The sequence below is a fragment of the Cotesia typhae genome, unplaced genomic scaffold (assembly GCF_013202065.1).
Source record: "Cotesia typhae breed Kobodo isofemale line unplaced genomic scaffold, CoteBio_Ctyphae contig_44, whole genome shotgun sequence".
Taxonomy (NCBI): domain Eukaryota; kingdom Metazoa; phylum Arthropoda; class Insecta; order Hymenoptera; family Braconidae; genus Cotesia; species Cotesia typhae.
Window position 1 is genome coordinate 5746746 of NW_027423753.1, and position 27573 is coordinate 5774318.

Consider the following 27573-nt stretch of genomic DNA (forward strand, 5'->3'; position numbering starts at 1 on the left):
CAACTTGCGGTTAAGTTACTAACTGAACTATAGAGGCGTTGCTGTTGATTTCTTTGAATTTTAGGTGAGAGGTAATCAAGGCTGTAGTTGCTATCGGTCTCAGCTGACAGCTAAATAAATATAAATTGATGTAATAAAAGTAACTATTGTTTTCGTAACATAATAAGTGATTTATATAAAACTCCATTATGGCATCTGCATCGAGCACAAGTGCGCGTAGTCTTTTTGTTGAGTCGAAAATGCGATTGGCTGATAAAGTTCAAGTTAATGTCAATAATATTGCTTCTCTTGCACGTCAGATTCAACGCGGCTCCAAAAGCAGTGAAGTAAATAATCAATTTTAAATATATGAAAATTAACTTAGCAGATAGTTGACAATTTTAAGAATTTTTGTAACAAATAAATTATGGCAAAAAAAATTGACATTTAGAAATTTTAAAAAACTACAAGTGCAATTTTTTAAAAATAATTTATTTGTTAAAAAAAAATTAAAAAATTGTCAAGTGATAGCTAACTTTAATGTCATTTTAAATATGCTTAATGAGTTACATCAAATTTTTCTAACTTAATAATTGTTTTTTCAGATCTTGATACAATCAGCGAAAAATTTTGCACAACAAGAACATAGCCTAGAAAACGCAGAAAATAATCTAGAGAAACTAGCATTGATCACTTCCCACCTGGAGTGTCAGCTGTCAGCAGTCGACAGGAGTTCTGCTAAATTAGAAGACGTAACGGAGCAAGTTCGGGCAATGCAACGTTAAAAGCAGGTCTTTTTTTGTTTATTTATTATCAAATTTGTAACAAATCAACCAATATTAATATTAAAAAATCTGAAAAATCCAAAAGTGCACGACTCATAATGCTCATTTGAACGTGAAAAAATTTTTTTCTCTGACAGACTTTGATTTTAGCATCAAAATAATCTTAAAAAAAAAACAGTAATCCGAATAATGGCTTTTTTCATAACACTGAAGTTAACAGTCATTAAAAATTTTATAACAAAGAAATTGTTATAAAAAAAATATAATAAAAAGTTTAATCTGTAAAAAACTTGAAAAACTATAATTGTAATTTTTTTTAAATATTTTCTAGTTCTAATTTAATAAATTAAAATAAAAACTAAAAGTCAAAAACGTCGGCTAACTTTAGTATCATCTTTTAATTTTCCGTTAAGAAAATTGAAAATTTTCAACAATCGGGAAGTTATTGGTTTCACTCCGTTTCTCGAAAATCGAGTTCTCATCAGATCTTAACGTTTTGAGGTCCTAGGAAGCTTCCCTGAATGTTTTCGCTGAGCTTAAATACATAATAATTTCGAAGAGCTCAAAAACATAATAAGTGCAATTTCGAGCGCTTAATTACTAAAGTAGCGGGAAGTTGCAGGGATGGCCTTCAGAGTCAACCGCTTTCCTATTTTTTTTTCGAGTTTTCGTATTCACGTATTACGAACATTTTTTCTATTTTTTGAATAGAAAATAATTTTTTTTTTATATTGTGATGTTTTCTTAGTTTTTCAATTTTTTAAATCGGCCTTCAAACGTAACAGAATTATTCTTTATTAAATTCTCTGTCCGGTGATGTGCAGCTTAGTCAATTTTCGTCGACTAACAAGAGTGTCACAATAAAAACAGTAGCGGAAAAGAAGCAAACAGACATTTTCGATCTTAAAGCACTCTTTAATGCCTCGCATTAAGAGTCGTGCAATATTAATATTGAAATAACAAATAAAGTTACGAGGAATGTACACCACGTATAAAAGCTTCTACTGATGCAATCGGCGTATCTGGAAGGATTCCATGACCCAAATTAGCAATATATCCTTTTTTACTAAACTGTGATGCTATTTTTCTTGCACGTTCGTAAACTTGCTCTTCACTTGCGTACATTGCACATGGATCCATGTTTCCTTGAACAGTTGTCTTTGCTAAATGTGTCCTTGCATCTGATGGTTCTACTGTCCAATCAATTCCTATCACATCGTAGGCTTCTGTTTTAGCAAGACGTTCCAAAGAATTTAAAGTAGCGCCTTTTGGAAATGCAATCTAATAAAATTATTTAGAATTATTAACCAGTATTTGTTTTTGTCATTATCTGTGTAAGAAATTATTTTTAAGGTATGTTTTGATTAAAAAATTATATTTATTAGTTAAAAATGTAATATAAATGTTGTTTTGTTAAAATTTTTTTTTAATCATTCCGAATTTTTGAGAATTGGCCTTCAACTATGAACTTTATTCAAAGCTGTCATTTATTTGGAATAATAGTAATTGTAAAATATTTATACTACTTAAAAAAATTTTTACACTACTTAAAAAAATTTTTACACAGATTACTTTTGATAAAAATATTAAAAAAAAAAAAAAATAATAATAATTACCATTGGAACTCTAGGAATTCCTAATTCATCTAACTTGAGTTTCACTTGTTCACTGATTTTTTTGAGAAAAGGCAGTGAATAAATATCAAAAAGTTCATCATTTAAATAATCTGCATGACTTTCAAATACTTGTAGCGCCTGTTTATGTACAAACATTATTTTTTAAGTCTAAATTACACTGATAAGTACACAAGTGCACTGATAAAAAATTTAACTTGTTTCAAGAGCAAGGATCTTGAACCAAGAACACCATTTTAAAAAAAATTAATTTTTTGAAGCAAAAACAAAAATTTTTTCAACTCAATAATTTTTCCTCTTGACTCAAGAAATTCATTTTCTTCAAAATGGTATTCTTGGTTAAAGATTCTTGCTCTTGAGTCAAGTTAAATTTTTTGTCAGTGTGGTAGCAAACAATTAAAAATTATTACCTGAGCACCAGATTTAGCTTGCATTACTAAATAATCAATAATGATATCAGTGATTAATTGTAAAAGCTCTAAAGATTCTTGAGGATATTTATAAAGCCAAGATCTAGCTTGTGCCATTGTAGAGCTTCCACCTCCCTGGATCATGTAACCCATCAATGTCCACTATCGCAACAAACGATTAAATATTTTAATTACCGATTATTATTGATAATTACTATTTATAAAAAGGACATCATTTATCGCGTAAGGAAACAGAAGCATATACGAATAAAATTAAAAAAATTATTCACGTTTGGTGATATAATCAAATATTGATGTATTTTTTATTAATAACGTGACTAAAATCCTTTCAGCAGTCACGTTGGGACATCCGCGTGAATTTTATAAACAGACTTACTAATTGTCCATATCTTCAATTAAGAGAACAAAATTACTTGAATAAAATTAACTTACTGGAGCACCTGTGAATCCAATCAGAGGGACTTTACCCTCTAATTTGTGTCTCGTTAACGTAATTGCTTCTCCAACGTACCCGAGATCTTTTTCTACGTCCGGTTTCTTCAACCTTGACATGTCACCTGGAGTGGCGATCGGTTCTGGCAGTACTGGACCCTGTAAATTAAATAACTTGAATTTTTTTCTCACAGATAAAATAAAAATAAAGATAAAACAATGTATGATACTGAAGTTAGCGGTCAGTTGTCAATTTAAAAAAATTTTTTATCAAATTAATTTATATGAAAAAATGCTTCTAAAAATTTTCACTTGTAATTTTTATTAATTTTCACATGTGAAACTTTTTAATAATTTAATTGGTGAGAATTAATTTAGCATCTATTTATTAATTTTTAGAATTTTTTAATAAATAAATTACGGCAAAAATAAATAAGAAAAAAAACTGACATTTAGAAATTTTAAAAAATTGTACATGCAATTTTTTAAAAATAGTTTTTCAGAAAAGATTTATTTGTTAAATAAAATTAAAAAATTATCAAGTGGCTGCTAACTTTAATGTTATATTTAATTGCTATGAAATTTAAAAAAAATTTTTAATATCTGTCAACTTTGGTGTTATAAACAATGTTCAGACTTACTACTCCAGGTCTCATTTCAACTGTCAGACCCATAGCCTGTGGTATGACAAGAATATCAGAAAAAATGATGCTAGCATCAAGATCAAATCTTTTGATCGGTTGCAAAGTAACTTCGCATGCATACTGTGGTGTCTGGCAAATAGAAAAAAAATCATGCTTGGTTCGAAATTCCCGAAACTCAGGTAAATATCTTCCAGCCTGTCTCATTATCCATACTGGTATCTTGTCAACTTCTTCTCCACGGGCAGCTTTTAAAAATCTGTCATTTTTCAGAACTGGAAAATCGTGTTTCATCATTTTATTATTGTTAATATTTTATTTATTATATTATTATTAATCTTAAATTTATAAAATATAGGTTATAATATTATTATAAAACTTTTAGATGTCTTGTTGTAAAATAATTTTACACTTGAACTAATTAAAACTGTCCTACTAAATAAAAATGTTTTTTTCTTATTATAATGAATGATAAATCATTTTTTTTTAGTAAATTATATGACAAACGTTCATTATGTCGATATCACAAGTCACAGTGTCTCCGTCTCATGTGATAAAAAAGGTCAGGATAAAATAATTACAATGGCGCGCGGTTTTATGTGTTGTTTTGTATCCCGACACTGCTATCAGCGCCACTGTCTGTTTTTCTTCTCGCTTGTTTTGCCGGTAAGACAGAAAATCGTTTGATAGTTAAAAACAAAATCAGCTGAAAGAAAAAACATGTACTTATATTGTTCATGAGTCATTATTATTGGTAAATAATTGACTAATAAATCAATCAATATTTAGTAATGGGAATAAATTAAGTTATCAAGTACTCAAGATTACAGAAGAAAAAGAAGAAATAATAAATAAACACTATCGACCTACTAATATGAACATCCAGAGTAAAACTGTCACACTGACCTCGATTGCATTACTCATGTGTAAGAGGGATTGAACAGATAACTGTTATCATTTTCATACCTCTCAAGGTTATAGTTTTAGCCATAACTAACTAGCTTATTAGTAATAACAATAGTTGATAAATAAATAAATAAAAATATTTATTTTCAGCAGAATATATTTATAAAAAAATTTAATTTCTATTAAAAAAATTCCCAAAATGAAATATCATTTCAAATCAGTTTAAAGTTCAAAAGGTGAAGGATTTATTAAACTAACTGACCTTCAGGAAGTCACAAGTGATAACCCGATGATGAGACATTGGACATACTTGAGTAGTGTTATTTGTAAATTATAATTTTAAAAATTTTCTTATTGCTCGTGCTTGATTTTTTTTGCAACTAAGTACTACATTACTCAGAAGTAATATTTTTAAATAAAAGATTTTATTACAAGTATTATTACTCAATAAGTAAAACTTTAAATAATGATTTATATTATAATTTATAATGTACTTTAATAAGCTGAGTAATATAATGATCTCATTGATTATTAAAACTATTTTTTAATAGCACTGAAATTGACAGATATTAAAAATTTTTGTTGGAATTTTATAGCAATTAAATCATTAAAAAAAAATTTTATTAAAAAGTTTCACATGGGAAAATTAATAAAAATTAACTTAGCAGATAGTTGATAATTTTAAGAATTTTTGTAACAAATAAATTATAGCAAAAAAAAAATTGACATCTAAAAATTTTAAAAAACTACAAATGCAATTTTTTGGAGTAAATTTATTTGTTAAAAAAAATTAAAAAATTGTCAACTGACAGTTAACTTTAATGTCATGAAAATTAATAAAAATTACAAGTGAAAATTTTTAGAAGCATTTTTTAATTGTAATTAATTTGTTAAAAAATTTTTTTTAATTAACAGCTGACCGCTAACTTCAGTTTTATATTTTTTAATTTAATTAGTCTATTATCAATTTCCCAGGTATTAAACGTGAATTTGTGTTGCTTTGGTCGAGAACGAGAAGCGCTTGCGCTATTTATTCCAAGTACATAATATAACATAACGTGATCTTGAAGTGCGCACATTGTTTAATGAAACTAAATTGACAGTTTTAATCGAGGCGTCTAAAGAAATAATAGATCAATCAGTATTGATGATTTTAAAGTGTCGATTTAATCTTTATTTTTTGTTTATTTATTAACCAGGGTCGTGTTATCTTTGTATTGGGCACATGTATAATGTAAAATGTAGCTATAAGTAACAGAGCAGATTACATTTTTTTTAATACATAAATATATGTGTATGAGTATGTGAATACAATGATAGTAGTGAAGAAGAAACTAGTATAGAGAATACTAACAGATACAGTACAACTGACGATTGTATTGCGTTTTGCCCACTTCCTGGTAGAGCAAACAGACTTGACTTTACTTGGACGCGCTCGTTCAGTTCATTTTGATTTTCAGTCTACATCAAGACTTCACGCGGCTTGGAAGTTATTTAAATATCGTAAACATTGTGCATTAATTTTTAATTAACAATCATTTTTTAATTATATACTTTTCCTATAAAAAATTTATTAATAATAAATTTAAATTATTAATAGAAAAGTTTTAATTTTTGTGGTAATTTGGATTTTTCTCTCAACATGTGAGTGATTACTGTATTTTTTACTCTATTTTTATAAAATAATCAGTATTTTTTTATTATTATTGTAAAGAGATATTTTCTATTAGATTAAAAGTTCAAATATTTTTGAATATCGTGATCTTTGACCAAAGCTGTCAAAATTATCAAAAACTACGTGCTTTTGTTTATTTTATTAATTATCAACTCATTAATTATCTAATAATAAGTTAAAGTTTAAATATTTTCACTAGTTAAGGTTGTTAATCCCTTATAATTGTTTACTGTTATTGAAGTTATTTATAATATTAATTGCATTAATCAGCGAGTTAAATTTTTGACTTTCACGTAGAAAGCGCGGGTTGGTTGACCTGATGATTTATCCTCATTTCTCGTTGATGTCCATCCATCTCGCGTGAGTCAACTGTACCGCTACTGTCTAGATTTAATGAGCAATAATATAAACAAATACATCCATATGTATGTTAGTAATTATTTTATGCTTTTTAACATTTTATCCAGTGTATTTTGACCGTCTGTTAACTTTTTTTTTTTTTTTATTTATTTAAAACCACTCGACAATAAACCAGACACAGTACGTTCACTGTTTTCTTCCGAAATTTTCCTTTAGCATTAAAAAAAAAAAAAAACAATAGTTTTTAATAACAAAAAATTAACTCGATCAACCGGTTTTCTGAAAGTTTATTTATTTCTTTTACCTAAAAATCTTATTTTAAAACTAAACATTTTCTTTTTCGTCTATCATTTTTTTAAATCTCATTTTTTTTTTTTTTTTTTTTTTATATCACACATCTAATTGATTTTTTTCTTTTCTTAGAATTTTTCAGACCTTGAAGATCAAATAACAATGTCTTTTTGTATTAATATCGCCAATGATTATTTTTGATTAATTAATAATTAATTTATTACTATGATAAAAAATATTGATTCCTAGATTTTTATTATTGAATTTATTCGACATTTATATTTTTAATGAGGATGTTAATTATTATAAAACAATCAATAAAATGAGAAGACCAAAATTTTATTTTAGAAAAAAAGCTGTTATGACATTGATGAAAGACTAAAAATTATCAATGTCATCCAAACGACATTACATACACGGAATGTATGCATCTAAGAAACAAGTTTAATTGGCAGTGTTATATTTAAACACAACTATTATATTATCTTATAGATATCATTAATTTATATCCTGTTTCTATTACTGTTTATACTGAGTATCGAATTTTCGCTTTATTTTATTTTATTTCGTCCCCCTATTCGTCGGGCGATTTGGTGATTTTACTTTATTCCTTTTTATTTTTAAATGTGAGCTATAAGCTAAAAAATCAAGTTTTGTTTAGCTAATTTGCAATTCTGAAAATTCAAACTATCGTGATATTTATTTATAATAAAAAAATTAAATAATGAATTAACATACAATACAGGCAGACTGACTGACAGGTAATCGAACAACCCATACCGACTTTTCTATAAAGAATTATACATTTAAAAGTACAATGATAATGAATAATAAGTTTGTTACGTGTAAAATGTAAATTAATAAAAAAAAAGGATAAAATAATAAAGATAAATCGAATGGAATGACATACTGAGATTTATAATTTGACATTCTTATGTCCCAAGAAATCTATTAAAATTGCATATTCAGACAATTCGCATCTTTGTTATGCAAGTTTCCTAATGATAGGTGCTCGACCATCGTACGAATAATAATCACATTAAAAGACATTCACTCTATAATCTCAATCGACGAGATGTGATTTAGAAAATCAACGATGAAATGAGGTTAATGAAAGTGTAGGTATCTATCGATAGCGATGAAGAAAAATTGCATTTTATATATGTTGAAATTATTTATTGATACTGAAATCAGCAGACCTCTGATAGTTTTTTAAATTTCTTCAACAGATTAATTGTTATAGAAAAAGAAAAATTTTTTTAAATTCGCACAGAAAAAAATTTACTTGAATCAAGTAAATAATTTTCAAGAATTTCATCTTCTTGATTTAAGTCGAAAAATTCTTAAACTAAGAAATTTGTCTTAGTTCAAATAAATTTTATTCAATTCAAGAATTTTTCACCTCGATTCAAGACAATAAAACTCTTCAAAATTATTTTCTTGGATCAAGAATTTTTCTCATGATTTAAATTAATTTTTTTTTCAGTGCACTTATATTTTTTTTAAGTTCTACATACTAAATTTTATTCATTATGTTATGTAAAGATTTTGGTAATTATTTACAAATGGGTCTACCATTTTAATTTTCATTTTTTTGAACCAAATTTTTTTTTTTTTAATTTTGATATATTTTTAAAAAAATCACAAAAGTATGACATTAAATTTGTTGAAAATTATTTACAAAAAATTGGGTAAATATTTACAAATAAGGTCTCAACAATTTTCATTTTCATTTTTTTGAACGAAATTTCTATTTGATTTTATTGATATATATTTTTTTTTTAAGTACATAAAAAAATGAAAAATTAAAAACAAAAGTTGATTATCACAATTTAAAAAAATTTTCAAAAAAATTCATAAATTTTGTAGAAAATTGTGATATTTAACTCTTTATTTATTTAAATTGTTCGTTTTTTATGCAATGTTCTTAAAAAAAAAAAAAAAAAAAAAAAAAAAAAATGTATCAAAAACAACAAAAAAAAATAAAATAGAAATTTTATCCCAAAACATGGGAGCCAAAATTTTTTCCAATTTTTAAGGCAAAAAAACTATTGAAATCTTGGTTTGTTTTTTTTTTTTTAACGATATTTTTATAAATGTGCCGTAAAAACAAGCAGAGTAAAAAAAACTTAAAAAATGATAATTTTTCACCTAAATATGACCAAAAATAGGAAGGACCTACTTGTAAATAATTACCAAGATTTTTTCTTTACATATTTAATTAGTTATAAAAATTAATAATGATTTTATTATATTTTTAATGGTAAAAAGTTTATTCGAGTATAATTATTAATTGTTTCATTCGGTTCTATTTAAGAGACCGGGAAAATTCCCGAAATTAGTCTGGGGCCCAGGTACATTAAATGAATTAGAACCCGAATAGATAGATTAATAATTTTATTATACGTGAGCAAACTCACATACTTAAAATACGAAAAATCTAAGTAATTACAAAGATCGTTTGCGAGAAGGATTTATCTCGAACCGAAAGATTTTAGGGTAACAATGCCCAAAGAAATTTTTAGTAATGCTCACTTAAATAATTTCAGATGATATATAAAAAATGAATACAAAAAAATTATAAGACGTTCAAATAAGTGCATGACATTTTGATTTAAATAAAAATATAGTGTAACAAGTAACAAATTTTAAGTTAACTCAAAGTAAATTCATTAAACAAATTAAATTTTCATCTGCATAAGAATTAAATAATAATTTACGAACAAATAGTGACAAAACTAATTAAAAAAGTAACCACGTGTGTCGACGAAATAACTTCAGGTTTTATCTATATTTTTGTAACTCTCACATGTAATTTTTAAATGTCAATTTATTATTCGATAAAATTTTGTAATTTTAACTTCATTAATGAAAGAATATTGTGCTCTACAATGTATTCTATTTACTAAATTTGAGTAATGATTTTATTAATAAAACTTGTCTTTCCAAAACTTCTGGGTTCTCGGTCTAGTGGTTGAAACATACCAAGACCGAAATAAATTTAATACGTTTGTCCAATCTGAACATAACAATTACAATTTATTTGTTATAAAAATTGTTAGGTTTCTCTCAAATTTATTATAATATTTTAAGATGTCTTTTAATTTCAACATCTAATTGTTTCAATGTAAATTTTAGATTTCTATGAACCTGAAATCAGCAGACATCTGACTATTTTTTTTTGGTTTTATTAAAAAAATAAATTAGTACTAAGAAAATATTTTTAAAAAAATTCCATTTTTTTTTTTTTTTTTTTTTTTTTACGAGTGGAATTTTCTAAAAATTTTTATTATAATCATTTATTTTCAAAAAGAAATACTTCAATTTTTGGTAATTATTTACAAGTGGGGTCCTCCTATTTATAATAATAATAATAATATTTATTTAGCCCTTGGCTATCTTATAACATTTACAATATTTACATTCAATTCTGTTTACAATTCTTAGTTATAATTTTATAAGTGAATTTCATCCTTTACATATTCTTTTAATGCTATTCTAAAATATTTTATCCTATTTTCGTTTCTTATAAAATCTGGTAAGTTATTGTACCAGTTATAACCAATATAAGTAATACATTTCTCAGCAGTGTAAGTCTTGGTTTTTTTTATATTTATTTTTGAGCTAGATCTAGTGTAGTAATTGTGAGTATTTTCCATTCTTGTAATTTTTTCGGCTATTATTTTCGGTTTCTCATTTAAAACCAATTTATGTATAAAAATACAGGTATTAAATAGCAACCTTTGCCTTATACTCATCCAACCTAATGTTTCTAACATGTCGCTTATTCTAGTGTATTTACTAACTCCTAAAACTAGTCTCATAGCTCTATTTTGAGTTTTTTGTAGCTTGTCCAGATCTCTCGCAGAGTAATTTATAATAACAGTACTACAATAATCAACATAAGGAGCAATTAATGTTTTATATATTAAATTTTTCGAATAACTACTAACAGAATTACCAAGACGATACATAATATTTATTTTTTTTGCCATTTTATTTATCACTTCTGTTGCATTATCCTTAAAGGTTAAATTGTTATCTATAATAATACCTAAATACTTAGTTTTTTTAACTTCCGTGATTATATGATCTTTTAATTTAATATTACAGCTACCTCTAACATAGTTTTTCTTATTATCATGTATTAACATATATACAGTTTTTTTAACATTAATTTTCATTTTATTTTTTAATAACCAATCATATAATACAGATAAACTTAAATTTAATTTAGTTTCAATTTCCTCCAAATTTTTACTTGCAAAATAAATTTTCGTATCGTCTGCAAAAAGACGACATATGACACCTAAATTTTTAATTAAAGGAATCATGTCATTTACATATATCAGAAAGAGAATGGGGCCGAGTTTAGAACCCTGTGGCACACCATTTTCATTTCTGATTTCGTCAGAAAATATATTATCTAATTTAACTCTTTGTCTCCTATGACTTAGGTAAGATTCGAACCATTTCAATACTATTCCGCTAATTCCAATTTTCTTTAATTTTTCAATCAATGTTTTTCTACTAATAGTTTCAAACGCTCTCGCGAAATCAATAAATAATGCCCCAACAATCTTACCTTTATCAAGACAATTTCGCCAATCAATAAGAGAGCTCTGAATAGCTGTTTCACAAGAGTAATATTTTCTAAAACCATATTGTTCATTATCTATCAAATCATTAGATTCTAGATACCTTTCAAGCCTAGACTTGACTACTTCTTCCAGTAACTGTTCCATAATTGGTAATGTATTGATCGACCTAAAATCTTCGATATTTTTACTATTTTTGATTTTTTGTAAAGGTGTAATTGTTGATAATTTCCAGATATCCGGTGTAATGCCCAGTCTTAAAGATTGATTCAATATGTCTAGAATAATATTAGGATCAGATTCCCATATTAATTTAACAATTTTAGCATTGATATTTAATTTGTTGCCTTTATTATTATTTAGATTTCTAATATTTTTGGCCATATCTAGATGAAAAATTAACATTTTTTAATTTTTTTTCTGATTCTGTTTATTTTTACGGCGCATTTATGATAAAAATATCATGAAAGAAGAAAATAACAATTTCAATAGTTATTTTGCATTCAAAAGTTGGCAAAAATTTTGGCTCCCATGTTTTGGGATAAAATTTCTATTTTATTTTTTTTTTTTTTTTGATGTTTTTGATACATTTTTTTTTAGAACAGTACATAAAAAATGAACAATTTAAATAAATAAAGAGTTAAATATCACAATTTTCTACAAAATTTATGAATTTTTTTGAAAATTTTTTTAAATTGTGATAATCAACTTTTGTTTTTAATTTTTCATTTTTTTATGTATATAAAAAAAAAATATATCAATAAAATCAAATAGAAATTTCGTTCAAAAAAATGAAAATGGTTGAGATCTCACTCGTAAATATTTACCCAATTTTTTAAAAATAATTTTTAACAAATTTGTTTCTTAAATAAAATTAAAAAATGGCCAAGTGGCTGCAAAATCTAACGTCATACTTTTATGATTTTTTTAATCTTTAAATTAAACAACTTCACTAGAATTTTTTCATTATTTCTTCAAGCACATCATTAAAGTTAGCCAAAGGTTGAAATAAAAGAGATTTGATCTCTTATTGGTTGACTTGGAAGTCGAAATTTCTCATTACACAGAAAGAAAGAAAGTCTTGAGTCAAGCGTAAATTTTCTTAAATCAAGAAAATCTTAAGGAAGATTGAAAATTTCTTCTTGTTCCAAAATAATTTCGGTCTTCCTTACAATTTTCCTGGTTTAAGAAATTTTTGTTTCTGTGTAGTTAATCAACAAATTGAAGTTATTCAGGCATCGATTATCGAATTATTTGCGTTTACGCATTGACGCACAGTAAATCTCAAGTACAAGCATAAAACATTTGTTAAGAAAAATTCAGATAAAAATGATTTAATCTCAAACTGTAAATTGAATCGGCAATTTATTAAAAAAAAATTACTGTCAAGAGTCATTAATAATAATGATAAAATGTTAAACTACACGTGCATCATCAGTATAGTCGATATATTGCCTTTAATTGCTGAAGAAAAACATATGGATGGTTTTAAACCGATAACACAGCGAACTTGGACATTTGACGTCATAAAAAAAATTAAATGATTAATTAAGCTTGCTAGTTTTTACTCGGATTTGAGTTAGTAATTATGAATGTTAGTATCACTATTAATTAATATAAATCTTTGAAAATTAATATGCTTCAGAAAAATATCTTGATGCATTGCTAAACAATGAATAAATTATTTAGAAAATGAATAAAAATCTAGCCGGTTTATTTGACGATAATTAAATAAATTAGCACTTGTAAAAGGAATTTAAGTGGTTTTAATATAATAATAGTAACACCTAAACTCATATATGTTTTTTATTTGTAGCGATTTCAAAAATTGTTTGTAATATAAATTTGATCTTAAGTTTGCAAAGTGAAAGGAAAGGAAAAGAGAATAGCATGCAAAAAATTTCGTAACATTAACTTACATTTAAAGAAAAAAAGATATTAAGTGAAATTAGCATTAAAAAATTACACACATATTTGTATGCATACTTTTAAATAAATAATATTATTGTATTTGCAAAAGAGAGAGTTTTATACGCTTGCTAATTAACATAATTCATTACTTATTATTTATTGTTATTAAATTAAATTAATACTTGTATTTTTTCGTTTTTGCAGTTTGTCTTCTGAACAATTACTTAAAAATGCTGGATGAGGAATGAATTTATCGAATGTATTTGAAGATTAAGGAGTAATTGGAGGCTTAAACAAATCATCCGAACTGCAATTACAATGACAAGCGGCTCGCAAACCCACGCGTCACCATCACGCTCTTCCTTGAATTGTTGTCAGGGATCTGACGACAGTAACAGTATTAATGATGTTACTGAAATACCAGAAGTTACTGGGAACAATTACGGCGTTAAACCCAAGCATAAATTCCCAAAACGACCGGAAGTTGATCTAGCGTTCAACAATATTCGCTTCCAAGTTCGCTCGTGGAATCTCCGGAAACTTCGACCAGGTAATTTATTATATTATTATTATTATTATTATTATTATTATTATTTATTAATTAAAAGGCCATGGAGTCATAGCTCCTTGTGGCCCTCCAATTATTTACAATTAATAATTAATTTTATTATTTCACTTTATTCAATTTATGATTTATTTCAGCATTAATTATTTCAGTATTGAAAAAATATCCACGAGCTGTAGTGAGTAATAATCTAGTATATAAACGCGCAATAAAAAAAATAAAAATCTCATAAATCAGCGTACAGTATTAGATAATTGATGAGTGTTATAAAATATTCATCGTTGAATTACGTGGATTTGCTTCTTCTGATTACCAATGAACTCTATGTGTGTTTACGTTTTTCTATTTATTTTTATTTTAATTTTTATACATATTTTTTTCTCCACCTTCTCTCGTGACTTCTGAGCAACATACATCCGTTTAACGTTGATAATTTGTCGTATTATTCATACAATGAAAAAGGAAGCTATAAGTATACGTCATAGGTGTTGCTTACGATCATTCCAGTGTATTGTTTTGTAGTCACGAATATATCAGTTGTTTTAATTATTATTATGTTATGTTATATTGTACAGACGTATGTGTTTAATTATTTTGTTTAAAACCCTTTCTTTTATAACTGATGTTTTTTTTTTTTTAGGTGAATATTTGAAAAAGAAATTTTTAAAGGCATAAATAGTGGTTGGCAAATAGTTTGCAAAAGATAATATGAGCGTACAAAATATATAAAAATGAAACATATAAAGATGAACGAGATAAAACTGGTCACGTAGATAATTTATTGTGGCGTTTGAATCATATGTGTGCCCTTATGAACTCTCGGTGACTTGACTTTTTTTTCCGAATTTATTCAAAAAATAATATTTGCGATAATAAGAATTAAAGATAAAAATTTTATAGGCTATTTAAGTAGTTATTAAAAAAATGTTTTAAAAATTAAAATGATTTATCGAGGATTGTGCTAATGTACATTAGTGGTCGTATAATTTATTTCATTGTTGTTTAAAAATAAATATGATGAATGAATAATATGCATTAAAGTGCAATTGAAATGTGGATGGCTCTGATTTCAAGTAATGTAAAAGAAGAAAAAAATTTTAAGAATTTATCGATTTAAGTAAAAAAATTTGTAGGATCAATCAATTATTTATTTTAATTCAAGAAGTACTTAAAAGCGTACTTAAATCGGTTTTGTAGTTAAATAACGTCGTAGTAGATTACCGGACAATAAATGCCAAGAGTTTTGCTGTAAATCTGCCGACATAAATAGTGTCCTTGGACAATACGCCTTTATTGCGCGGCGATTTCATTTTTAACGGTACACAAAGTCCGAAAAACCCGGTCACGTTCCATTTCATGGCGGATATCACGTGATATCAATGGGTCAATGATATATTTCTATTATATTTTATCATCAATTAATTAAATTTGAGAAAGTAAATATAAATGAAACCTCCCAAGTTGTACATGTTTTAATAATTCAAAATTTTATTTTATTATGCAATGACATTTAGTTATTTAATTAATTAATTTTTTAATTTTTTAATTTGATAATCCATTTAATAGTCTATGTGATTGCAGAGTCGAAGGAAATTCTTCATGGCGTAAGCGGAGAATTTCGCGCCGGTGAACTCACGGCAATAATGGGTCCATCAGGAGCCGGCAAATCGACCTTGCTGAATGTTTTAGCAGGATTTACGTAAGTTTTTATATTTATAATGCAATGCAACTCATAAAATCTTAAGATCTTCGCGGTCAGATAATTTATGAATATTAATGGTAAACTTGATCTTGTGCAGCGTCCAAGGTATGACCGGTGAAGTTTCAGTAAATGGAAAAGAACGCTCACCGTACAGCGAAGGATGGAAAAGGACGTCGACTTACATTCAACAAGATTCGATAACACGTGCTCAGTTGACTGTCGGTGAAGCTATGACTCTTGCTGCGAATCTTAAATTAGGTTACACGATTAGTTCGGCATTCAAACATACACAGGTATCATCTTCATAACAATTATTTATTTTATTTTTATTTACTATCAATTTTTATTACCTATAAAGACAGTAATAATTTTTGTTTTTGCTTTTGACTACTTAGTTATAATTATAATCTGAATAATCAAATTCTTCTTTTTTTTTTTTTTTAAGAGTATTAGCACTGGAGTCGCCAAAAGTTGCGGCTATTAATTTAAGCAATAAAAGTTAAACAACTGTAAAAAAATATTTTCATACAGTTATAGAACTTACTTTTATCTTTTTTGGTTATTTAGCATTTAATCAGTTACTAAATTATTGATATTTTACAATATAGTCATTAAACTTTATATACGAACATTAAATAAGTATACATTAAATTAATTAAACATTTCACAATAATTATAATTTTTCAAAGACGATAAGTTCTTAATTTTTTGTTCAAAGTTAAATGACATCAATATTTAGTTTCATTGAAAAACAAATCTTATTGATATCTTTGGAAGGCTCTATTTGAAGAACAGTATCAATGTCATCTTCAATCATATCACTATTATTTAAATCATTGTTTCAAAAAAAATTTTTTTAGTTTTAAAAAATATTGATTGCTAATTCGCTTGAATTCTTGATGTTCTTTTGTGTTAAAAAAGCTTTAACATAGATTTTTAAATTAAAAAAAAAAAATTGAAAAATTATTCATGAAAAATCAATAATTTCGGACACATACTTCCATACACTATAAATTGATTAACATAATACGCAGAAGTATTACAAATTTTTCTAATAAGTTTAACAATTATTGCATGTACATTTATTATACAATATAACTACTTTTAAAATTCCTATTAAAAATAATTAATTTTACAAAAAAAAAAAAAAAAATGGTTAGCGTGCGAACTCATTATTTTCATTATAAAATTCAAATCAGGCAATCTCATAAAGATTGCAGTCGCTACTTATTATCATGCTAAAATATTAATTTGATAATCCACTAAGTCAGTAATTTTTTATTCCCGTTAATTAAAATCATAAAATTACAATAATAAATAATTTAAATATTGTCATGGACTAATCAAGGTCTTGGAGCTTCTGGAGATGCTGGGATTGAGTCACTGCTACGATACATTATGCGGTCGTTTATCCGGAGGGCAGAAAAAACGATTGGACGTTGCATTTGAGCTCTTGAGTAATCCCTCAGTATTATTTCTCGATGAACCGACCACAGGTATGATAAATTATCATTTTATAATAAAAACCTAATAACCTAACTCATTTATTTTTTTTTCTAAATTCAATTATAAATAAGTAATAAGCAATAAATAACAACCGATAATTATTAATAATGAGTAAGACAAGAAAGATAGTAAAAAAAGATTTATTATTACAGGTCTCGACTCAGCGTCATGTAGCGCGTGCATTGCACTACTGCATCGCCTAGCAAGAATAGAAAGACGTACAGTTGTCTGTACGATTCACCAGCCTTCGGCTCTGCTGTTTGAGATGTTCGATTCGCTGTACGCACTTGCCAACGGGCACTGCATATATCGCGGGCCCGTATCATCATTCTTGCCTCACTTGACTTCTGTAGGGGTGAACTGTCCTCCTTATCACAATCCTGCGGACTTCCTAATTGAGGTAGCGATTGGAGACTACGGAATAACTGTCGACAAGCTGGCAACAGCTGCTGAGAAAATATGGGAAGACCGCAAGAGTATAACGACCGCTTCTAAGATTGCTAAGTTCGAGGTTGAAGTTAAAGAACCGCCTCCTCCAGCTGGATTTCTAGCTCAGTGTTATCTCTTGTACAAGAGACAGCTTATGTGTCTGAGAAGAGATTACTCGCTGATGATGACACGGTTACTTTGTCATCTGATGATTGGGATAATATTCGGCTACCTTTACATGGGAAGTGGATACCGTGCAAATGGAGTTCTTGCCAATTATGTCTATTTGTACGGCTCGCTTTTGTTGATAGTCTACACCGGTAAAATGGCTGTCACATTGGCATTTCCTATCGAGATGCAGATACTTACAAGAGAGCACTTTAATAGGTGGTACAGATTAGCGCCATACTACATAAGTTTGTTGCTGGTTGAAATACCTTTTCAAGCAGCGTGTGCCAGTACTTATTTGGCTGTCAGTTACTGGCTAACTGGACAACCTATTGAAACCCATCGCGTATTGTTGTTTATGGTTGTCAGCATTGCTGCCAGTTTGACGGCACAAGCTTGGGGATTTTTCATCGGAGCAACTACTCCAGTCAAGGTAAAATAATTCACTAATTATTAGTTGTTCTTGAAAGAACAAGATGACACTAGATATCACCCCAGATTATACTCAGTGATATCTGTGGTGAAAAAAATTTCAGATAGTAGCTAGTTTAATCCAGATTATAGTGGGTAATATCTGGATTATGCTCATTGTAATCTGGATTATACTCATTGTAATTTGGATTATACTCATTGTAATCTGGATTATACGAGCTACTATCTAAAAATTTTTTTCACTCAGTATAATCTAAGATGATATCCAGTGTCATGTTGTTTTTTCCGTGTACGGTAATTTAATACATTTTTTTATTTAATAACTTTTAGATTGCTGTTTTTGCGGGCCCAGTTATAGCTGTCTTATTCTCAGTCTTTGGTTTTTGTATCCGTTATATGGACACACCGGTTGGGTTCCGTTGGATTTTCCACATTTCGTACTTCAGAGCAGGATTTCACAGTCTCTTGTACACAATCTACGGCTTTAATCGTATAGATCTCAAGTGTGATGATATTTATTGTCACTATAAAAAACCCCTAAAATTTTTAAGCGAAATGGAAATAAACGACGTCAATGTTATGAATAATTTGGTGTTGATCGTTGGCATTGGTGTGCTTATGCACTTACTTACTGCAAGTGCGCTTTGGTGTAAATTAAATAGACGATAAAACTTTTTTTACACTTAAATATTTTATTATACGTATACTATTATAAAGAAATTATGAATTTATATGTGTAAAAAATATAACATAAAGCGTGATTGCTCAGTATTTTATAAATGTGTGATTGTCAATTACTCATTGTTGGATACGATGCCTTATTATTACTCAACTCAGATGTAATGAATCATTTAACTGACTTTACTGTCATTAATTATTCAAAAATACGTTGAATCTCTATATTATATAAAAAATAACTTTTATAAATGTTTCAAGTCTTACCATATATTTGCTACTTGATTTTCATTGAAATGAAAACATTCAAATATTTAATTAATTAATTAATATTAATATTGAATAAAGAAACAATAGTATAATTGTTAAAAAATATATTTTATGACTTAATTTTTCTGTACTAAAAAATTTTGTTTTGTCTATTGAACAAATTTTTTTTAACTAGTCCAAAATTGAGACTAGTAACATGTCATTAATCGTTAATATATTCGATAATTGCTTTAAGTTGGTATTTACGATGATATATATTGTTTGTTTTTTTAGTTGATATAAAATTTGAATGGTTTATTATAAATAAAGATGTTTAAAAAATATATTTAATTTGCTAATAATTTTCCTTATAATTTTTGATAATAAATTTATAGGTTGATGATGCTAAAATCAATAAACATTTGATCATGTTTTAGTTTTGTTTAAAAAATAAATTAGTTGTAAGAAAATATTTTTAAAAAATCGCATTTATAATTTTTTTTTAATTTGTCTACACAAGGAGAATTATGTAATTATTTACAAATGGGGTCAATTCCATTTTGGACAATAATTAAGTGAAAAATTAACATTTTCAAAATTTTTTTTTTATTCTGCTTGTTTTTACGGCGCATTTATGATAAAAAATGTCACGAAAGAAAAAAAAATAAGATTTCGATAGCTTTTTTGTTTTCAAAAGTGGGAAAAAATTTTGCCTTATGTTTTTGGATAAAATTTATATTTATCATTTTTAAGAAGTACAGAAAAAAAAACAATTAAAAAAAAAAAAGTTGAATTTCACAATTTAAAAAAAAAATGATAAATTTGTTAAAATTGTAATAATCTACTTTTTTTCTTTTTTTAATTGTTCATTTACTTATGTATTTTTGAAAAAAAAATAATCCAATAAAATCAAATAAAAATTTCGTCCAAAAAAATGAAAATTAAAATTGTAAACATTTACTTGGAATTCTTTTTTAAGTTTTCATGTGATCCACTCTTCTACTCTTATAATTTAGATGAAATCCTTATATAAAATTGAGGTGAAATGTATGTGGCATCAAACTATTCGTAACATGATTGGTCGAATATATCATGAGCATGAAAATATATGCAAACGCTATTGGGAAATCCTCCACTTGAATACGCCACCTGGCGAATCAAATGTGAACTACTCTATGCAGGTCGAGTATAAACAGCTAATGTCATATAATATGCCGAAGCTGTAATTAAAAATTGTTGAAATTCTTTTTTAAAATGTTAAGTAATTAATTATTGTCTATAAGCTTAGTTACTATTGAAAATAAGATCAACTTTAACACTTGACCAAAAATTTGTAATCATTGAGTTTCCTCTACGAGAAAATAAAAATAAAACTTTCTGCTGCGTATATGGGTGTAATAGCAAGTCATGACAATAAAGTTAGCCGATATCTAAAAGTTTTTAGAATTTCTTTCATTAAAAAAATTAATTGAAAAATTTCACATGTAGAAAGTTTTATAAACTATACGTGCAATTTTGTAAAAATATTTTTTTATTCTAATTTAATTGATAAAAAAATCTAAAATTGTTGAATGTCGACTAATTTTAATGTCATTAGCAAGTCTAGTAAGAACAATACAGTTTGATTTTATACTTTTCCTCCGGCAAATTCTAGTTCTGTGGTGATAAAAAATAAATTTGGTGAAGATGAAGTTATAAACCGTCGATTAGCTTGGAAAATGCATTAAAAATCTGAAATGAAGTTACACAGCCCAAGAGAGTGTCCATTACATTTCATCAAAAATGACTTTATACCAATTAACATAAATATTGTTGTAATCACAAAAAAACAGTAATTATAAGCTGTGAATTTTTAAAATACAATGTAATACGATAGGCTTACATTGCTTAAATAACTTAATAAATATTTTTGTAAAATTACGAATCGTAATTATAGTTGCAATGTTATAACTACAGTAATAAAAATAAGTTACATGAATAATTTTTAAGTAATTAAGAATTTTTATGACTGGGCTTAGTACTTGCAAATTCATGATGCTGAAAGGGACAGACATCTGTCAATTTTTAGGTTTTTTTAATAAACAGATTCTTACAAGAAGAAAAACAAAAAATAAAAAAAAATTAACATATAGAAGTTTTAAAGAACTGAAAGTGAAACATTTCTAAAATATATTTTTTGTCTTAATTTAATTCTTTAATAAAATAAAAATTTGACACGTTATCTGCTGATTTCAGTATCATGCAAATTCACAAATTTCTTTAATTGAGATTTTTATTAATTATTTAATTTCTATTAAAAACTCGATTCTAATAAAACTTGTAAATACATGATTCATTATAAAAACACGGCAGCTGATTTAAAAAAAGCGTCTTAAAGTAGTAACTGCTTCTGCCGCAAGGAGAAGCCACGCCCCCGGCTGATTTCCCAATAGTAAGGCGCGCGCAAATTTGAATTTTAGTCCTCTTCTAAAAAGTTGATGGCCGGATGTCGTAACGTTTTACGTCACTTCTGTGACTATTTTATTCGGTTGTTGATTTGTCGACTGAGATAGTGGCGGGATTTTTAAAAGAATGAAGACGAGCGAAGCGAGCATGTTAAGTCTAGTGTTTTAAAATACACGCACTGCATGATCAAGCTGCGCAAATACTACGCGATTCATTTGAATATTAACTCTGCTGGATAATAATATCCCTCTCACTTTTGTCATGTGTGAATCGTGATCAGTTCGCGGTCGATCGCGATTTAGCTAGCGTCGTAATTAATTTTAGTTTGTTTTTTTTATTTCAAAATTTTATCATTTTTTTTTTCTATTTTTATCCATTATCAAACAATTACTTCAATTTTAGGCTGTTATTTCATTGAAAGAAGATCAAACTGGCTTGTTCATTGTATTGTGTGCTTATTTATATTTTAATTCATTGAAGTTGAAGCTCTAGTCAAATGCAATTTCTTTTAATGTAAAGAGCCATCAGCAACATCATGGGGGAAGTAATGCTTCCGATATCTACAAGCCGTTCATTGAACTTGTCTTTTGATAGTCTTTCATACAGCGTTAAAACTAGTATTATAAAGAGAGGTATATCAATTTTAATTATATTTCAAATTAATAATTCTGAGCTAATAAAAATCTTTACTATTCTACTAACAGTAACGCAGTTGAGCAATAATTTGCATATAATATTATATTATCGTATTACTCTGGAGGTTGGGCACAATGACGCGTATTATCTTCAATTTAAAAAAAATTATTTATCTCCTCTTGGGCATCATGAAGTTACTATTGTACTCATCATAACTTGAAGGATTCAACTTTATAATTTTTTATATTTATTTAACTAAAATATTATTTATAGTTGTAGAAATTTCATTTGCTAATCAATAATTTTATTTCTTGAAACTTTTACGATCCTAATAAAAAAATAATTTTAAGCGCTTTTAAATAAAAATTAGAAAGTACCGGTTTTTACCTAGCTTACTAATTTACATAAAATAAAAATTTTTAATCATGCTAAATGCTAAAAGCATTTCTTCGCATCCATGATTTTTTTCTTAATATCTACCATACCATATATTTTTTTTTTTCTAAGTTTTAAAATCAGATTTAATCTTAATTATAAGAGGGTATTACCTTTCCCAGGTATTTTCAGTCTTATCAACAGATATTATCAACAAAAAAATACATTTTTTTTAGATAACAACAAACGGCTTAACAATAAAACAAACTTACTTATATTTCTATATATTTTATAAAATATAAAAAAGTTTTAAGACTTTTGACTCAAAGATTGAAAAAATAGTAAAGAATAAATTATTAAAATTATTATTTTTACAGAAACTCGTCAACTATTGACCACTATTAGTGGTGAATTTCGAGTGGGAGAGTTAACAGCTATAATGGGCCCGTCTGGATCTGGAAAGACGACTCTAATGGACATTTTAGCCGGATATACGTACGAAATAAATTATTACACAGATTTTTAACCGAAGCACACTTTTAATAATGAAGATACTATATGCTAATTACCACATGCGGCTTGTTATTAGTTTTGAATACTCAGTTATCTGGCTTAGTTATAGAATAATTTGCAAGATGTACATTAGGGTGTACCAAAATGTAACTTTCGTGAGGAACCTTTTAAACTTGAACTTTAATATCATCCTTATGGTTTTTCACGGGAACCTTTTGGCGGTATACGCCCTTGTGGCATCTGGAACAATTGTATGGGTTGCGTCTTCACGGATTCAGTCGCGTAAAAATTATGGCTTACTTAGTTACAAGCTCATATACTTTTGCAGCGCGTACAATCTCTAATTTTGTGACAATTTTGTGCCATGACAACTACATTAAAGAGTCCATGATATATGAATTTACGATTCAACAATTATTAACACAACGGAATACAAAATATCTTGATCTCTAAGTCTAATAAAACCCGAGGTGAAGCTATATAGTGTTTGACATTTGTTGCTAATAAAATAATAATAAAAATTTTTTTTATTTGACCAGGGTCCAAACAAGCGGCACGGTTTCTGTCAACGGAAGCCCGCGTGATCTTGCGGAGTTTCGAAGATCATCGGCATATATAATGCAAGACGACAACCTCGAGCCGCTTCTTACCGTCGAGGAGAGCGTTCATATTGCAGCCAACCTCAAGCTTGACTGGAATAATCATGATAAAGCCCAGAGGGTAATTTTATTTGTTGTTATATTCTTCTTCTAACGGTGAAAACTAAATAACTTTATTGCAGATCAACGAAATTATTTTTGTTCTGGGTCTTGAGGATTGCAAACACACAAGATCGGCAAAATTGAGCGGGGGTCAGAGAAAAAGACTTGCTATCGCTCTTGAGCTCGTCAATAATCCGCCGGTTATGTTTTTTGATGAACCTGCAAGGTGAATATTGTTAAATTAAATTGTGTAAAAAATATATGAATTATTTTAAGGCGATATTCTTGTTTAGAAGACCGAATTTTAGGTATTTTTTCGGTCGTGATAAAAAAAAAACAACAAACATCCATTTTTTTATAATTTTTAATTGATATTTAAAAAGTACGAAATATTAAAAAAATTAAAAAGAAAATAAATTTCAAAAAACTGTAGACAAGCAAAGCGAGGACTGATGAAAAATGGCACATCTCGGTCTGCAGGATATCAATCCTTTCAGTGACTTTAAATAGAAAACAATTGATAATCCTTAAAGAGGAAGAATTTAGTTATCGCACTACGAGATGTTTTAAAGAATAAAAATTTTTTCATGAAACGGCAGCGGTTTGAAAAATCCGTTTTGTTTTTTTCTCTGTTTTTCTGCCGTTTGAAATTTTTTAAAAATATAAAAAAAATTTTTTATTCAAAAACTCTTTGTAGTGCGATATTATAATGTATAAAGAAACTCTGTATACAATTTCAAGTGAATTGGTTGTGTAGATCTTGAGATATCATGCACACCGTTTTTAAAAAAGTAATTCCGAAATAAACGCACTTAAGAGGTTACATGGGTTTCCTCCGGGAAAAAATGGTCTATTTTCAACAATTTTTTTTAATAGAAAAAATGAGATAGTTTATTCAAACTTGTTACTATCTTGAAGATACTTGTTTAATAAGGGATCACTGAAATTTTGAAAAAAAAAAAAATACTAAAAACTCTGCTAATGTGACGTCATTTCCGGCGAGAACTCGGAAAAAAGATGCGTCCGCGTAATCAGTAGAACTCCTTGCAGGATCATTTGAAGTGAAAAAAAAAAAAATATGTGCTTTAGTTAAGACTTCAAACTAGGTCTTAGCGGAAAAAAAAAATGAAAATTGGATTTTTGGCAGAGGTTTTTACAAAAAAATTGAAAAGTTGGCTAAAATTTCGCGGAATTTTTTTTTTTTAAATAGTTGTAATTGAAAAAAAAAATCTTTCGTTCAAGACCTTGTAAATCATATCTCGAAGACCTGTCTAAAATTTTATCAAGATCGGTTGCGTAGTTCTCGAGGAATCATGGGTACCGTTTTTGAGGACAAGTCGCTTAACTAAATTTAGCTGTAACTCTGAAAATAATTCAAATTCCAAAAAATCTTTTTAGGAACATATTCTTCTAAAGTTATACTATGAAAATATGCAGAAAAAAAATGGATTTTTTCAAATTTCTAAACGAGAATACCCCTTTAATTAATTACTACCTGGTATTTTGATTTATAAATACATATTAATTAGTTAATGCATGATAATTTTTGTAGTGGTCTTGATATCGTGACTTCTAAACAGTGTATTAATTTGCTACGTGCATTAGCAAGAGACGGTCCATGTACAATTATAATGACAATTCACCAGCCGAGTGGAATACATCTGAATATGATAGATCATCTGTATGTGGTTGTCAACGGGCATTGTGTCTATACTGGAAGTACAAAAGCTATAGTGCCATTTTTAGAAAAACATGATCTACATTGTCCTACTTACCACAACCCATCTGACTTTCGTATGTATATTCATTTTTATTTCTTCACTCCATGTTTTAATTACTTCGTTTAAATTAATATTTATAACGTTATTTATTAAACTCTCTCTCTCTCTCTCTCTTTTTTTTTTTTTTTTTTTTTTTTTAGTTGTGGAAGTGTGTAATGGCGAGTACGGCGATTGGAATGATAAACTCGTTGAGACGATTGATAACGGAAAGTGTAATGACTGGAGATCAGCATCAAATAAAAATACTCGTTCAAGATTCAAAACTAGATTAAGTCCTAAAGAGTCTGAAGATAGAAGTAATCAAAATGATGACGAAGATGATAAAATTGAAAACGATAAAGTTACTGAAGATCACTCTGGATACTATGCTACTAGTTTCTTTCAGCAATTGTACATACTAGTAAAAAGAAATGCAATTAAATTATCTCGAGATAGAGTGAGTAACAAAAATATAAAAAATGTGATGATAAATTTGAGTTACTTCTTATTTATTTAGGTGTTAACATTCACACGATTGACGATGCATTGCATAATCGCACTTATTGTTGGAGTAATTTACTATGGTATTGGTGAAGATGCAGCATTTGCATTAGACAATTTCAATTTACTATTTTTCAGTCTTATGTTTCTGATGTTTTCTGCATTTAGTGCAACCATTACAACTTGTATGTATTAATATCATATGTTTATTATTATAAACTGTAGAATATTATTACGTAATTTAATTAAGTAATTGATTAAATTATAAAGATAATTCTTAATTGTATGTAGTTCCCTTGTCTCTGCCAATTGTAGAGAGAGAACATTTCAACAGGTGGTACAAGTTAAGATCATTTTATCTAGCTAATCAATTAGCTGATTTCCCTAGTCAAATACTAGCTGTCATCATCTACACATACATTGTTTATTTCATGACTGGCCAGATTCTTGAAGTTAAGAGATTCATACTCTGGTCTATGGCTTGTGCTGTTGTTAGTCTTGTTGCTCAGCTCATTGGAGTAATAGTCGGCATTGCATTAAGTCTGCAGGTATATTATTTTATACAATCATTTCATTTCATTCTATTAATAATAAATTACAAATTTCTTTTTTTTTTTACTCTAAAAAAATTTTAATTTACGACTTTTTCAGAACAGTGTTGTTTTTGGAGCGCTTTTTATAATGCCTTTTATTATATTCAGCGGATTCTTTGTGCATTTGAACGACGCCCCATATTTTCTGCAGTGGCTTTTTCATTCTTCTTTCCTCAAATACGGCTTTGAATGCGCAATAACGTCGCTCTATGGGTAAGTCATTTATCATTAATGATTAATGATCATTAAATTGGTTAATTAGGTTACTTTATTAAAAATAAATAAAATGTAAAATTACAGATTCGATCGACCAAAAATGAATTGCTCCCAAGATTACTGCCATTTCATCTTTCCTGCAAAACTTATGAAAGAGATGGGAATGATAAACGTTAACTACTGGTTCTCGTTTATAGTTCTATGTATTCTGTATTTTATCCTCGACTTGATAGCTTTTATAACTCTTCGTCTTCGACTTAAAAAAATAATATAATTTTTGTAAATTTTGTAAATTGATATTTTCCTTACTTCTTTTTTACAATAAACTTAATTTGTTAATAAAATTTAGTGTTACAACCGATTTATTCTTTTAAATTATAAATTTATAATTTTAATTATTGAAAAATTGTAAATTCAATTAATTCTTTTGTCATTTGATATAGTTTAAAAAATAACATTACACA

At 27.3% G+C, this 27573-nt stretch overlaps 3 protein-coding genes across 3 annotated transcripts; 2 read left to right on the forward strand and 1 right to left on the reverse strand.

Annotated features, from left to right (window-relative positions):
- The first annotated feature begins 39 nt into the window (after positions 1–39).
- On the forward strand, positions 40–1062 carry Borcs7 (BLOC-1 related complex subunit 7). Its single transcript, XM_074245396.1, has 2 exons — positions 40–326; positions 585–1062. The coding sequence occupies exons 1-2, from the start codon at positions 189–191 to the stop codon at positions 762–764; spliced, it is 318 nt and encodes a 105-aa protein (XP_074101497.1). The 5' UTR covers positions 40–188; the 3' UTR covers positions 765–1062.
- Urod (uroporphyrinogen decarboxylase) lies at positions 772–4370 on the reverse strand. The gene is made up of 5 exons (XM_074245394.1): positions 3903–4370; positions 3262–3420; positions 2809–2970; positions 2381–2518; positions 772–2045 (listed from the first exon to the last, which is right to left on the reverse strand). Exons 1-5 carry the CDS (start codon positions 4197–4199, stop codon positions 1734–1736), a joined length of 1068 nt encoding a protein of 355 aa, XP_074101495.1. The 5' UTR covers positions 4200–4370; the 3' UTR covers positions 772–1733.
- A 1542-nt stretch (positions 4371–5912) lies between these two features.
- Positions 5913–27453, forward strand: LOC141528891 (ABC transporter G family member 2). The gene is made up of 18 exons (XM_074245171.1): positions 5913–6452; positions 13848–14193; positions 15790–15907; positions 16008–16203; positions 17259–17406; positions 17569–18446; positions 18776–19108; positions 22217–22251; positions 22334–22446; positions 23203–23320; positions 23878–24058; positions 24120–24265; positions 25592–25833; positions 25961–26256; positions 26317–26485; positions 26592–26848; positions 26952–27106; positions 27194–27453. The coding sequence occupies exons 2-18, from the start codon at positions 13962–13964 to the stop codon at positions 27381–27383; spliced, it is 3807 nt and encodes a 1268-aa protein (XP_074101272.1). The 5' UTR covers positions 5913–6452; positions 13848–13961; the 3' UTR covers positions 27384–27453.
- The last annotated feature ends 120 nt before the right edge of the window (positions 27454–27573 follow it).

Bases quoted from the DNA above. Each gene is read 5' to 3' on its own strand.
- Borcs7 (XM_074245396.1), top strand. From the start codon at position 189: ATGGCATCTGCATCGAGCACAAGTGCGCGTAGTCTTTTTGTTGAGTCG. The intron at 327-584 runs GTAAATAATCAA...TTGTTTTTTCAG, and splicing joins GCGGCTCCAAAAGCAGTGAA to ATCTTGATACAATCAGCGAA.
- Urod (XM_074245394.1), bottom strand. From the start codon at position 4,199: ATGATGAAACACGATTTTCCAGTTCTGAAAAATGACAGATTTTTAAAA. The intron at 3,421-3,902 runs GTAAGTCTGAAC...TTTAATTTACAG, and splicing joins TTGAAATGAGACCTGGAGTA to GGTCCAGTACTGCCAGAACC. The intron at 2,046-2,380 runs GTAATTATTATT...TAATTTTATTAG, and splicing joins GAATTCCTAGAGTTCCAATG to ATTGCATTTCCAAAAGGCGC.
- LOC141528891 (XM_074245171.1), top strand. From the start codon at position 13,962: ATGACAAGCGGCTCGCAAACCCACGCGTCACCATCACGCTCTTCCTTG. The intron at 18,447-18,775 runs GTAAAATAATTC...AATAACTTTTAG, and splicing joins GAGCAACTACTCCAGTCAAG to ATTGCTGTTTTTGCGGGCCC. The intron at 26,257-26,316 runs GTGAGTAACAAA...TTATTTATTTAG, and splicing joins TTAAATTATCTCGAGATAGA to GTGTTAACATTCACACGATT.